The sequence below is a fragment of the Anser brachyrhynchus genome (assembly GCF_964034855.1).
Source record: "Anser brachyrhynchus genome assembly, chromosome: 7".
Taxonomy (NCBI): Eukaryota; Metazoa; Chordata; class Aves; order Anseriformes; family Anatidae; genus Anser; species Anser brachyrhynchus.
The window spans coordinates 15,726,406-15,740,916 of record NC_137701.1 but is presented as its reverse complement, the minus strand read 5'-3'; the positions used below and the strand labels follow the sequence as shown (position 1 = coordinate 15,740,916).

The following is a 14,511-nucleotide window of genomic DNA, read 5'->3' as shown; positions in this document are numbered from 1 at the left end:
AAGGACTGGATGCTCTGCAGAGGGCAATACCGATACTGCTGTTCATCAGCACAATGAGAAATGATACACCATGGCTTGGTCTCTAGGGCTACCTACAGTGGGCAATTTCTCAGTGGTCCTGCTTCCCTCTCCTCTATTCCACCAGTCCAGTCTCTGTTTGCAATTGGTGCCTTGGTCTGTCCTCACTGTGGCAGAGGCACGTGAGGAGGGGTAAGGGATAGAACAGGTCCATGGCCACACTGAAGGGAGCCCACGCTGATCCCTCTTGGTTTTTGTTAGCAGTATTCCTAGGGCAGAGTCTCTTCATACATAGCTGCAGAGACACTAAAATGTTTCCACAGTCAGGATTCCTCTGGTTATCCTTTGCCAGTATATGCCAGTGAAATGAATGGCTCTAGCTTGTTATTGCCCAATGCAATATATATTCTGCTAACCCTGTAATGAGCGGACAGCATACTCTGTGCATTTTCAGTCTGTATCCTAAATCCAGAAAGGGTCTGACAGCTATGGTGCAGAAGCATGCAGCAGGCATAATAAACATTGTGCAGTTACCTGAGCCAGAAGACATGACAACAACATTTTTCATCTCCAAGAGGGCAACTCAGCAAAAAGATAATGAATTTTCTAATTGTGTTGGGGGATTCTCACTTCAGTTTAAGCTGGGACGTTTCCACTGATACCTGCAGGTACACTCATAGAATTCAAATAAGGTATCAGGATATTTATCAAGAAACCACAAAGGTGGGCTAAGAGAGAATCTGACTTCTCTCTCTGTCAAAGCACAAGGGAATTCCAAAACTTTCAATATTGCAAGAAATTTACATCGATTACAAACCTTAAGAATCTTGTTAAAATTTCTAGACTGTAAATGGGTATACCAGGTAAGGCTGCTCTTAGATTACATCGATAATTTTCGATAAAACACAGCTTAAAAACCTCAGAGGCTAAGGGAAAAGGAAGAACAGCTCATCCTTTTTATAACAGCCCAGTTTTCTTGAAAGTCTTCCTGCTAAACACCTCCCATTTTCTCTCAAATAAATCACAGATAGTTACAGGCATTGATAGTTGAATATTTCTACTTTGGTGGACAGAAGTAAATAGTTATTAACCAGAACTCTCCAGTTATAAAAGTCATTAACGTACTCTCACGATCCGTCTGTTTCAAAGGGAGAGGTGACATCAAGTTTGCAGGGCAAAGAGTGAGCATTTATCAGGTGAGGCCAAGAGAAAAACTTTAAATAGTAAGACATTACTAAAAGCATTGATTGAGAAGTGTGCTTTGCTGCATGCTGCCTCTATTTAGATGTCAATTGGACTACAGTCATACTCATTTATAACTCAGGATTTTTTTCCAGAAGGGATGGTATAGCAGATCAGCTCCTTCCTGCACTGTTCAGACTGCATTTAGGTGATAAGCTGATGCAGCACAGTGAAAATGGACAAACCTAGATCACTGCTCTTAAAATATATTGGCATTCCTGGTGGCTGGGAAGGCAGGTAGGAGCAAGGCAGCAGGCCAAGGGAGAAAGGTTTCTGCTCCTGGGAGCGAGGAGAGATGGGCTTCCTGAGCACACAGCTTCCTCAGGGGCCAGGTTTGGCCACCGGGAACTGGAACCTGCTGTTCGCTTCTACCGTGGCGATGGGAATGGCGTATGCCTGTATGTGCTCTCGGTAAAGAAAGAGAACTGCACCTCTGGGGGATCCGCTTCTCCGCCCGATAGGGGCAACCCTGCAAAGCCCCAGGCAGAAGCGCACATCCTGCAGCACAGCAACTGCATTGCGGAGGGTGGGCTGCACTTCTGGCAGGCGCTACTAGGTGTTGCAGAGGCACAGGGGAGACTTCCTAAGGCTAAAGCCACCAAACAAGTGAACTTCCTGTTCGAACACTTCCATTGCAGTGGTTTCACTTGGCTGTGTATCATGTGCCGCGGAGGGAGGAGGAGAGAAGCTGTGTGAGCAAGCAAGGGTGCAGCCTGGCCCCACGGGGACTGGACGGCTGGTGGCGCGGGGCCCTGGGAGACCTGGAGTGCCTGCAGGGGGTGGGGACAAGGCCGCGGGCCCACCATCAGCACCATGCTCCTGGGGATCCTCGTGGTGCTCTGCTTCATCCCCGCTGCCGATGTAACAGGTAACAAAAGAAGGGTTCCGATCCTTTCCACCAGTTTTCAACATTTGCACCATTGGAGCAGGGAGAAGGTCTAGCACAGCTCTGAATTAATTTTGCAGAAATTGATCTGTTTGGATGTACAGGGAGAGACAGAGCATGCTGCTAGGACTGCATATGGATCAGCTTGCTCTAAGAGAGCCTGATCTTTCTTCTTCTACAAGTATCCCTCCAGGACCCAAGAGCTTTCTTTTTAATCCGCCATCTCTTGAGATGCATTTGGAAACTGCATGTGTATTTACAGGGGGGTTATTTCACCTTCCCCCAGCCCGTACGGATTTTGCTCACACAAGTGCTCCGTGGCTTTTTAGCCTCTGCTGGGGGGATCTGGGCTGAGCTGGTGCCAGTGCCCCTCTTGGGGCAGCCTCTCGGCCACCTGCAAGCCTGCTGCGTGCAGCTCCGTGGCCCAGCTCGGTGCGCTGGGCTGCAGAGCTGAGCCCACCTGCATCCCCCCATAGTTAACACATAAAAGGAACAACAGCAGAGCTGCTTACAGAGCTCAAAGATGGGAGCGTGGGAATTGCCGAGTTTCTGAATTTTGCACTGTTTAGTAGTTTATTGGTACTAACGAGATATCTAGCTTCTTTCTGAAAATACCCGCAACAACAAAAATGCCTATTTGTGATTTAGGAGTCTGGAGTCTTGGGGAATCTTTCTGAATCTTCAGTTGTTGTGGCTGAGGGTATTTTGTCTGGGTGTTGTCTCTCACTTATGCAATATATTCAGAGTTAACATGTCTTTTCAAAGGATACATCAAAATGCAAAGCAAGGCAAGGGATGATGGTTTCTGTAAGGATAATCTTGAGACAGACAATTTTTCAAGTCACTGGTCTGTGAACTGTTATTATTTGCTCTTCTCCATATATCACTGTTTTGTATTTTACAGGGAATTTACAGGTAAGAACAAAAATCTGACTTCCAGTACAAAAACTTCCACATATAGAACATCTTTAAGAGTTGCTTTTCCTAATACGAGAGATACAATTGATCACATTTTTCGTAACTTGTGTTATTTTTCTGCAACGCTTTTCCTCAGTGAAGGCATTGTGATTTGCATGAAGCAATGATATTTCTATAAGAGATGATGGACTTTTCCTTCCTTGTCCTTTTACCATGTTTATTGTTCTGTGCTTGCAATATCATAATTATTTCCACAGAAGGCCACTGGGTTGTCAGAGAAGACAATAATTCCAGGAGGGAATAAGTAGCAGCAATGGGTTAACAGTTTTAAAAACATTTAAAAACATTTCCATGAGATATGAACAACTTTTGCGCAACTCTTTTAAACTACAACAAAATAAAGCGTGTGGTTATCAGACACTGGGGTTATGCCGTGATTCTCTAGACATCTGTACACTTACTTTACATTAAGAGCTTGAATTTCTCCAACAGCTTCACCGAGACTGTACAACTGCTTAAAGAGAAGCACACAAGTTGGCTTGCTTCTCAGGGCTCTCACCTTTTTTCCATGTCTCTTTTCTACCTCTTCTTTTCATTTTGATCCTGAGACAAATGATCCTTACTACATGGAAAACACTAAGGCAGGTCAAAATCCTGCAGGACTTCCTCGAGCCACAAAATGTATTATAGGCCTCAGATATTTTGTTCTAGTGAAGGCAACCAAATTTGTCCCATTCTGCTGTTGTTAGACTGCGAGGGAGTGCAGCAAGTTGAGTTTGAACTGTGGAACTCTAAAGCTGGGAAGAGACTTGAACGATCAGATTGCTCATTCCCCTTTTTCAGTAATACCGATGTTTACACAGCTTGTCCCTCCCCATCCCCATCACCCCCTCTCTGTTGACTAAATAATTATGCTGCTACAGTCTGCCAGAGAGGCAGGCAGAGCACGTTGGTTACCTGTGTATTTTGTGAAATAATGTAAGGGGGTTCCCACTGCAGTGGACCACAAATGACCTCATCTTTTCAGTATTTGCCTAACATTCTGGCTGGTGTTAAAATCAACCTCTGGGTGTTAAAGTTAACCTCGAACCCACCGAGGTTACCAGAACGCAGAAGAAGTACAAGGTGGTTAGCTGTGATTAGGATGACATCAACGAATGCTGCTTAAAAAAAAAATCACAAATGGACAAGAAAAAACCCTGTGCTCCAACTGGTCTTGGTTACAGCAGGAATTACCTGTGCTTTGTGTAGCACTGTGCTTCCTGCAGTATTTGTACCAAAGGAGGAAAGGTTAGCAAAAACCAAATTTATCACAGTTAGAAGAGGTGGATCCCTCCAGCTGCACGCTACACACACTGCTGGGTCAACCTAGAACCTAGAAAGACTCTTGTACCTGGGAAAGCAGAGTAAAGATAATTGAACAATGAAAGAGCAGCAGCAAAAATGGGATAGCTTGGTGTGTAACATAGCTGTGTATCTCTCCATTTGTGGATTAAACAAGTTCCATTCAGAATCCAGTGGGATGTTTCTTTACTGTGCTTATAGAAATCCCAACTTATCCCAGACTCCTTGCCAGGCAAACAGCTGCCTGGAATCAATTGGCATGGAAAAGAAAGAAAGGAGAGTAGAAAATATTTTTAGCAGAATATTTTTTTCCAATAGTTGATAATGATTCATGGAAACTTTTGGAAAAAAAAAAATCAAAATAGTTAGTTTCCATACTCTGTCGTCTTTATTTCACTTTCTTGGCAAAAAAAAAAAAAAAAGAAAGAAAGAAAGAAAAAAACTTCAGTGAAGTTTTGCCTGCACCGGGCTCCATGATTAGGAAGTCTGTGTATTACAGATATTATGGATGGCCAGCATTTTTTCATGATGCAAAAAACCCCTCACAAGTTATTATAAGATATGTCAAGCACGACAAATAACATACAAAAAAGCTCAACAGAGAGCTTGTACACTGTTGCTTACACAACCTATGATCCCGAGAAAGCCTGCAGCATGCGCACACTGATTTAAATGACTTTACTTTTCTAGACCTTACAGATTTTTGAAACTGTAGACAAAGATTTTTCGTAACTGCCCTTTTCTGGCTAAGACCAAGACACAGATATTTATTACTATGCAGCATGACTGAACACAGCTATGGAAATAGCAATCGTGAACCTATTTAGGGGAAAACATATGCTATTGGAAACACATATGAGATGTTTCGGAGTTTCACCATTTTAACAAACCCAAAGAGACATGAGAAGAGCTTCCTTTGTGAAGGCAAAAGCAACTTCAGCTCAAGTTTGCTCAAACTGGTACAGATCCTACAAAGAATATACTCAAATCCTATTCAGATCAGAAATGAAAAAAGGGATGTTTTGCCTTACTTTCTTTTCACTGCAAAATTAAAACACATTTTGGCATGACTGATGCTCTTTGATTTGAAAAAAACGAAAGCCTGGAGGAGCAGGATGACAGTGGGGCCTGTCTAACTTGCCTGTGGGGTAAGCCTGCCTTGCCCCAGCCCTGCTGGCATTGCAACCCAACCAATTCATGTGGTGCTCATTAGTTCCCATGAATGAAAAACAAAAGACCTCCCTCAACCAGTTCAGATTTGACATAGCAGAACCACTTTCTGAAAGCAGATTCAGTTTAAGCTTAGCTTAAACAAATCACTTAGGTGCAGTCTTCATTTAACGCTCCACAAGTAAGCTTTTTGCAACTGGTCAGCCACCTCAACATCGGCAGCATGGGGCTGGGTTATCAACACCCAGCCTGCATGGCAAGACTGGGACAGAAATCCAAGAAATAAGTTGAAGGAAATTATTTCCTTCACTGGCTGCATCAAAAAATGACAATTAGCAGGTTGACAATTAGCAAAATATCATGGCAGGGACAGAAATAGTCCAGAGCTGTAACGAAATAGTGGAGCTCGAGGCATGAAGGTATGTCCTACTGTACATCAGGAATCCAGACTAGCTCACAGCAGCAAAAGGCGGGGATAAGTCACTGGGCTCTGCAGAAGAGTGTAAACAGCATTTGAAGGTGGTCACTCAGTGATGAGATTTTCAGTGTTCTTTGTCTTTCCTCCGGACATAGTGAAAATCTGCTCAGGCTAAGCAATAAACATCCACCTGTTTTTCTGTAAGTACTTGCACTGAAAAACAGGTGTTGGTAAGCACTTGCAGTGAAAAACAGGCAAGCATTTTTTCAGAGGTGTAGTGCTTCTTCTGCAAGCGTCTCTTCCAGAATGCCTGTTTTGGTTGTAAGCTCTGAAACAGAAAAATCTCTTCTGAAGGTGTATTCAGTTCCTGTGACAGTCAGGGTTGTAGTGGTGGGCACTACTGGGGTGAAAATCAGAATAACTGTCTCAAGTGAGATGCGTAGAATTCTGCTATGCTAAACAGAGAACAACTCCACTGGGGACCTGCACATTCCCACCTGGGCCAAAGATGAGTTTTCCGGCCAAGAAAAATATGATCAAACACCATGTCTAAAGAGGTGGAATGCAAACTTCACTCCTTGCTTAGAATGCCTTATAAGCCTATGTGAGAACTTTTGTCGGAAAATGCTGATGCGGTGAAACTGAAATGTTTTGCTGAAATGTCTTCATTTCGATGAAAATTCACCACATGCAACACCTCCGACAGAAACCTGCCTTGTCTGCTGTTATTCGGCCTCCCTGTTCCGGGATTCCAAGATGTGTGGCTCCTTGTGCTGGAAAGCATGGAAATGCTCACTCTTTGTCAAAATAAAAAGTTTCATGGTGTTTGGGTTCCCTGCAAACATGAGATTTGTGAGCTGTGACAAGCTCTGCTCCAACCTCCAAGCTAGCTGTGCTGAACGGAGAGACACAAGGAGGATGGACTGCGAAATCTTTCTTTGCTAAAGACAAGGCACTAGAGCATTCCTTGTCTCACGTCTTTCTGCTCTCATGAGAAGAAGGGGCTGTAAACAAGGCTTTCAGTGAGAAAATGAACAACTTCAGCAGTTTCATGGGCTGGGCTGGTAACTGGAGAACCTGCTGGCCGTGGGTTGTTTTTACTGCCCACATCCTACCACTAGTCCTGGCAAAATCATGCATCTCTTCGTGTTTACTTCACTCCCTGTTCCAGTCTTGTTTCTTTCATGTCTTACAATTATTGGTATGCCAGGGTATACCTAGCAGAGGGTTTCTGGCTCAGCTTCTTAATTTCCTCATAAATCAGCAGCGGCTGATGAAAGAAATCTAGCACGAACTTTCTCTCAAGCCTCTGGGGAGCTGGAGAGCAACAGCCTTACAGACCCTTTTACCAGCTTACAGATAACTAGAGCTGCTAGGAAATTTTCAGATTCAGAGTGGTGGGAGAAAAGGAGCTGGCAGGCAAATAGCAATTTATTAGGAAAATGTCTAGCAACGACAAAATTCATAAGAATGGGAGCCAGAGCCTAGGATAATCAGATGCAGAAAGGTTTTCACTCTGGATTTGGAATACCCATACTCAAGTCCATCTTCTGTTTTGATTCAAAGCAGGGACTACATCTGAATCTCTCACATCCCTGTGATAGCCGTGACCACGATGTATGTTCACTGTCTTCACTCACAGCTCTCATAATGAAAGTTGAGCAAAGTGAAATAGTTTCAACATGAAAAAAGTGGCTCCACAGCACCTGTGGATACACTGTGTGGTATTTGGAGCAGATGTTCTTTGGATCTATGTAAATGATGTGTCAATTGTATGAACAGATTTGTTTTCTCTGCCTTTTGTCTTATGTCTGACTCTGAAAGCAGAGCCCTAGACCGGATGACTTCAGTGGTCTCTTCCAGGCTAACGTTTGTGCAGCTCCCAAGAAGCTCAGTCTCTCACCAGGCTTGAGGGAGGCAGGTGTAGGTCTCTAACCAAGCCAGAGCATGGAACTGAACTCAGGTCCCCTACACCCCAAAAAAGTGTCCTACTAAAGAGGTGGGGGTGGTCCCTCTTCCTGTGCCTGTGCAAGCACACTACATGTAGCCATTTAGTCCTAAATACCGAACACATTGAAACACTTATATTCCGGGCATTCTGGATCTGGCCCCCTTCCCACCCCATTTCCCTAACCAGCCTTTTCAAGTATCCTCACGTGGATTAAGCAGAATGAAGGCAAGCTTTGCAGCAGACTTTGGAGAGATACAATTGCCATTCTCTCAACCACAGCAATTCTCAGTGATCCATCAAAGGCTACTAAGACCTCCTATGAGTTGAACTTTCACGTGATTATATACACACACAAAAGGGCTTTCCTTGCTTCTGGCAAGTTCCTGGCTTTAAGAACCAAAACCTTCTTCCTCTTACAGGTCATCATTTGAAAAGTAAGGCCTCATTTGTACAGGATGAATTTTCTTGGAAGAAGCTGTCTCTCTGCACAGTCTATGAAGTGTTTCATTGTTCGGCAAATCGTAGCACCGAGTTCTACATGTCAGAAAACATTTCCTGTTTATCTATCAGTCCGGTCAATCCAAATTGAATTATACCTTCATATGACATGCTTTTTTGCAGGCCATTCAAGTGCTAAGTGCCAACACAGTGTCAGATTAGTCAGATCCCGAGTCCTCTGAGAGATTAAGAATCTGCTACAGCTGCTAGCTAGTGAAATGACTTATTTAAAATTAAAATGATAGCAGTTCATGCTTTTAGTGCTCTTTGTCCAAGGCCCAAACCCTTGAAATGGTTGAACAAATTCCACCTGCAAAGTCTTCAAGACTGTCCTTGGATTACAAAGCAAATGTATCAATAATACTCTCTTACCTCACTACTTAACTAAGCATTAAATTCATAGTATTTTCACTCCATAGTATTCCCTGGGAATCTGCTTGCTAAGGAAAGGGTAAACTAAGGTGGCCTTAAACGCATACACACAAACAAATAAAGAACCAAAGCAGCCTTTTGGGCCTTGATGTTCAATCTTCATCACATGAGCCACTTTGTGTCCTAGTGTCCTGACTCTAAAGAAAAACATCCTCGACCTCGCAGGCTCCCCTAGTGACTTTGTAGTTAGTTATAAAGAGGGGGATTGCTGCAACGAGCTCCTGTGAGAAACTGCTTCTGCAGCTTGGTGGTTATGTGCTCCCTAGTAGGGAGCATCAGCAGAGGAGAGGAGACACGGAGAAGAGCTGCACAGGAGGATGTGTGGTTCTGAAGCCTCATGTTGTATCTTGCAAACAAGTGTTTTTCTCTCTTTCTGCCCTCCCTTCCAGAAAACAAGATTTTAGTGGCTCAGCATCCTCTGCTCATCGTAGCCAACAAAACAGCAAACCTAGTCTGCAACTACTCATACAATGGAACAGGGAAGGAATTTCGAGCCTCGCTGCACAAAGGAACAGACAGTGCAGTTGAAGTCTGCTTTATTTCATGGAACAAGACCAAATCTAGCAGTAATTCCAATAAAGAATTCAACTGCCAGGGGACTTTTTATGAAGACAAAGTAATCTTCAATCTTTGGAACATGAATGCCAACCAAACTGACATCTACTTCTGCAAAATTGAGGCCATGTATCCACCTCCATATGTCTACAATGAGAAGAGCAATGGGACTGTCATTCACGTGAAAGGTAAGCTGAGAAATCTCTTTAGGCCAGTATCCTCCCTACACATACTCCTTATATGATGGCTTGAGGCAGTTTTTTTCTTTATAAAGAAAAAAAAATAGTTGTGTTGCCTCCTAAAATGACGTTCCCACTCCTGATACCCCGAGAAAGACATCTTAAACTGGTGTATGGTACAATTAATATAAATGGCTTTTTGGAACAAGGAGCAAATAAGCAGAGATCAAGGTTTTTGCTTATAAGTGCTTAAAGTTCTTTTTGTTCTTTTCCTTAAAGAGACACCCATCCAAACACAAGAGCCTCAGTCTGCAATTTCTTACTGGGTTATGGTGGCAGTGACGGGACTTCTTGCTTTCTACAGTATCCTAATAACTGCAATCTTTATTAGCTACTGGGTAAGAAACTATTTTCCTTTGCTCTATATGGTCTTTGTCCCTAGCTCATCTCTCAGGCTATACTTGCCTTGTTTACCACAAGCTCACTGATATCCCTCACTTCAGGATCACAGTGCTTCTTTACCCCAGCTACACGTGCACACCTGTGCTATGCCCCAAAACAGCTGGAACATCAGATGCTCACCAGGTGGGCAGTCAGCCTCTGTAGTAGAATCCTAAAGCAAACAGTAGTGCCATAATGTTTGCGATGCCCAGCACACCAGCCAAACTGGGACACAGTCTCCAGCTCCAGCCAGCCGTCCCTGTCAGGGAAATCTACCTCTACAAGCACTCCTGGCAAACTCCCTTGAGGCTACTCTGACAGAAGGTGCTCACCTACAGTAAAACAATCTTTAGGGAGCCCTCAGCTGGCCCAAGACCATCTGCCCTGATGTCTCGTGCCTATCCAGCAATTCCTTCTCATACCCACTCTTTTCGGCAGCTTGACTGCAAGAGAACAGGGGCACGAGGGTCTCAATAGTGTATTTACCCTAAGAAAGCAGAGACAGTCTTGTGGCTCATTATTTTTGCTTTCTAATCTCTCTGGAGATTTGCCTGGCCCATGTCACATTCAGTTCTGCCTGGTTCAACAAGCAGCCCTGTCAGAGTAAAGACAGCGTGAGGTGTGAGGCAGAGGCAGCAGAATGCCATCTTCCAGGACAAGTCCTGGGATCCCGATTTCCCAGAGGTGATTTTACACTTCTTACTCCACGTGGGAAAGACTTGAACAATGAGCGTGAAGAGTTCTGTTCCTTGCTCTCTGCCTCTCCCCTCTATCTTTGCCATTAAATAGCTTCTTTCAACACATTATAATGTAGCCTGTATAAAAAAAAGGCCCCGGGGTCCCTGACAGGCTAAATGCTGCACGTGCACAGAAAACCACTCTCACTGCTAGCTGAAGCTTGAGCTCTGTTAGCCATTTCACAAAATTACACTTGCTCAATATATACATATTTCTAATGCAAAACAGATGAATCAGACATTGTCAAAGCAAACTGCAAAGGCAGGTTACGTGGTCCCTCTTTGTGCCTTACTGTAGAGACTGACCGAGAGGAGAGCCGAGAGGATTACAGCAAACAGCTGCTGGTGTTACCGTGCTGTGCAACAGTGGCTGATGAGATATTATAGCCTCAAATCCATCGTTCACAATCTGAACCATTTTCTCTCTGCTATTTTCTTTCGGTACCCAATGGCTACGCACTGTGCTACTAAGATGCCTGCTCCCAGCAAGAGTGACAAGGCTGCACTGTGATGCATGCTCTTTGCTGCATCAGTTTTTACCTGCTGTTATCGCTGCTGGTGGTATTCTCCTGATAACACACGCCGTGAGCGTGGATGTACTTGGAGTGCTGTTGAATGTAAATAAAGCTGCCTACATGACATTGTAGATGTTAAAATGAGGTCCTAAAAATGATACCTGACAGCCATAGCAAGTCTGTTTCACTCGAGTTCCTGAAAGCAGCTAAAGATTTGTCTAATTCCCCACAGTTCTGCCTGCCTTAGAGAAAAACTGCTTTCCTCTCCAGAACCAGCCATACTTCTTCCTGGAACAATCCAGCACTCACTCATGCTTGCAAAATGTATTTCTCTAATGAGAAATTACCTCTTCAATTTTAATAGAAGAATTATTACTTTTTTATATTATGGAGATAAACAAAGACAGATAAAACTTTTTTGTATCTAATGATTAAATGCACGATCTCCACTGCATAGCTTAAGTAGCATGTAATTTCCATTCAACACCTTGCATATATCTAACATTAACATCAGAAAGCTTGAAGTGTCTCATAGCAATTAACTGCCTCACGCTGCAGGTAGAGCATAATTCAGCCATTAGATTTTCTAAGGCAGACCTCCTCCAATTCCACAGCATCATATGTACACTGCAGTATGTGTGTGTGTGTGTATGTAGAAAGGAAATTTCAATAAAAAGGAGATTGTAAAAAAAGGTATAATCAGCATTAAGGAAAAAGAACGGAAGCACTTTCCCTAATCCCTGTAAGAAAGCCTTAAGCTATGCAAGAACACTAACCTTATGCACAGTCTGCAGGAGCCACGGGTGCAAATTCTGCTGTAGCCACAAACTTCCTCTATCATCATAGGCAAATTATTTCACCTGTCTTCTGCTACTCTTAGTTCTGAAAGAGATGCCTTCCCTGTCTCACAGGGGCACTATAAGGCAGAAATTCAACATTGGAAATGAGATTTTTAAGGCCCAGATAAAACATTAACATGAGCTCTGGCTCTTTTGCCTCTTGAAACAGTGCTTAGAACCACATATACAGTACGTGTTCCTGCTGTAAATGGTAGGCAAGTCATGATATATATAGCCTAGGCTGATTTTTCCTGCTCTTATTCTGTTTCAGTTAAGCCAATTTATTTTCCTTCCTAATAAATGAGGACAGCCTTCACTGCTCAGGCTGCATTGCTTCTGCTGAGTCATTTCATAGCTGAGAATTGGTGGCGAGAGAAATCAGTTTGCCTCCTTGGTTTGCAGCATTTCTTCACCTGGAGAACTGACACTCCGCACCTCTCAGCAGATAAGCTGTAGACTTGTATTCAGGTTTGGCAAATTCCATGGATTATATTATGAGAACGTGTTCTAATTCTTCTGTAAACGTATTTAAATCTGAGGCTTTCTTATGAATATGCCTGCTTCCTTGAACCAGGACCCAGAGCCAGGACCGCCAGCAGTTAATATATCCGACAGTTGGGTGAGACAGTCACCCAAGGAAAAAATCAAATGCTTTGCTCATGTTTCTCACATTTTATTAATGCTCAAAAGCTCTCTGCTCAAAGGATCCCTCTTCCCTTTCTTTTTTTCCCCTTTTTGAATGTTCACCCCGGGTGGGACAGGCTAATTGCAGAAATGGTTTCACACTTTTCTTGCCCCTTCTCCCACAGCAAAAGTCCAAGAAGAACAGGTACCACCAGAGTGACTACATGAACATGACTCCCCGGCATCCACCCTACCAAAAGAACAAGGGTTACCCACCTTATGCACCAACACGAGACTACACTGCGTATCGCTCCTGGCAGCCGTGATAGCCACCAGCCGACCCACCACTATCCTCTTGTGCTTCTAGGAAGTCACTTGCTCTTGGACAGGGAAGGACAGCCTGTCATTTTCTCATCATGTTTGTTATTACTGACCATGGATACCTACACCAAAGCAAGTATTGGCTAAACTTCAGTGTTATGCAAAAAGAAAAGGGGAAAAAAAAAGGGGGGGGGGGGGGGGTTTAAAAAAGGATTGTTTTCCATGATGGCTGAAAATGAGATGCAGCTTGTGTTGAGGGTTGTCAGTGCGTAAGAGAGAAGAATGGCATCAGATCTCAGAGCTGGTCTCCTCTTAACACTGGTGGTTTTGTTCAGCTGTTGGGGGAACCAGAACCAGAACATCTGACCTTTCCCAATAACTGCTCCCTTAGATTTAGCCTGTAATTTCTTTCCCTGAATGTCTAATCCTCAGAAACCATTGTTGCTGTTAAATATGGAAAATGGGGAAAAAACAAACAAACTGTCTTCCCTCTGAGAGCAGGGCACAGTTTGAAAGTCAGGACATGCTTGAAAGAGATGGAAAAGTCAGCCAGAAGGCATCCAGGCAATTAGGCTACAGTGGAAATGGGCCGTCAGGACAAACCAGAACTGAAAGAAAATGACTCAACATTCAACATGTGAGTCTTTAGGTTGGACACTTTGTAAATGTTCATAAAGGCCATTTGAAGTCATAACCAAGCAACTCCACAGAGCATGAAACCAATGCATCTGAAGAAAAAATCAGGCGGGAGAGGAAGGAAGATCTGCTGTCATCATGAAAAGTCCCGTTTGTTATGTTTGCCTACAGCAAGGGAACACAAAGCAACATGGGAAGCATTAGAAGATATGGAGGTCAGATTTGGAGGAGATCTTTACCCTCATTTTTGAATTTTTGTTTCTATCCAAAAGGCACTCTGCTGCGTCCTCCTGAAGATACATCACTTTTTCTGGTACCAAGGCTGTACCAGAGCTCTTTTGAAAATCGGCATCCACTTATGAGTGACTAAAGATCACTTGAATTTTTTCCTAGTAAGCAACCAACGTTTTGGGTGCGAGAGGGTCCTCAGGTCCTACCATTGTGAACAGAGACTGCTCCAGGCACTTTGAACTTTGTGCTGACTGAAGGTTACCTTTTTATCTAAAGATGTTCTTTAGGGATGCTCCGTGCTGGAGTAGAATGAAGTCTTCAACAAAAACCTGCTTCATACCTTTAATTAAGCATGTTTACATTAACAAGGCATCCTAAACTGTAATTGGGGTTGTCTTAGCATAAAGTCCCTTTTCATACTGAGGAGACTAGATTTATTTTATAGACTACTGAGTAAACAAATAAAATAAAAATAAATCCATACTCCCACTGAAATAAAATTGGGATTGTTCAAAATTTATTTTCTTCCAAATCAGGATGAGAAGATTCTTTTTGT

The 14,511-nt window shown here is 43.4% G+C and overlaps 2 protein-coding genes across 2 annotated transcripts in view; one reads left to right on the top strand and one right to left on the bottom strand.

Moving 5' to 3' along the window:
• LOC308198300 (uncharacterized protein) overlaps positions 1–14,511 on the bottom strand; it is a 240,330-nt gene that overhangs the window by 37,679 nt on the left and 188,140 nt on the right. The gene's annotated exons all lie outside the window — the stretch shown is intronic.
• Positions 1,900–13,285, top strand: CD28 (CD28 molecule). The gene is made up of 4 exons (XM_080600524.1): positions 1,900–2,128; positions 9,267–9,620; positions 9,891–10,009; positions 12,953–13,285. Exons 1-4 carry the CDS (start codon positions 2,074–2,076, stop codon positions 13,091–13,093), a joined length of 669 nt encoding a protein of 222 aa, XP_080456650.1. The 5' UTR covers positions 1,900–2,073; the 3' UTR covers positions 13,094–13,285.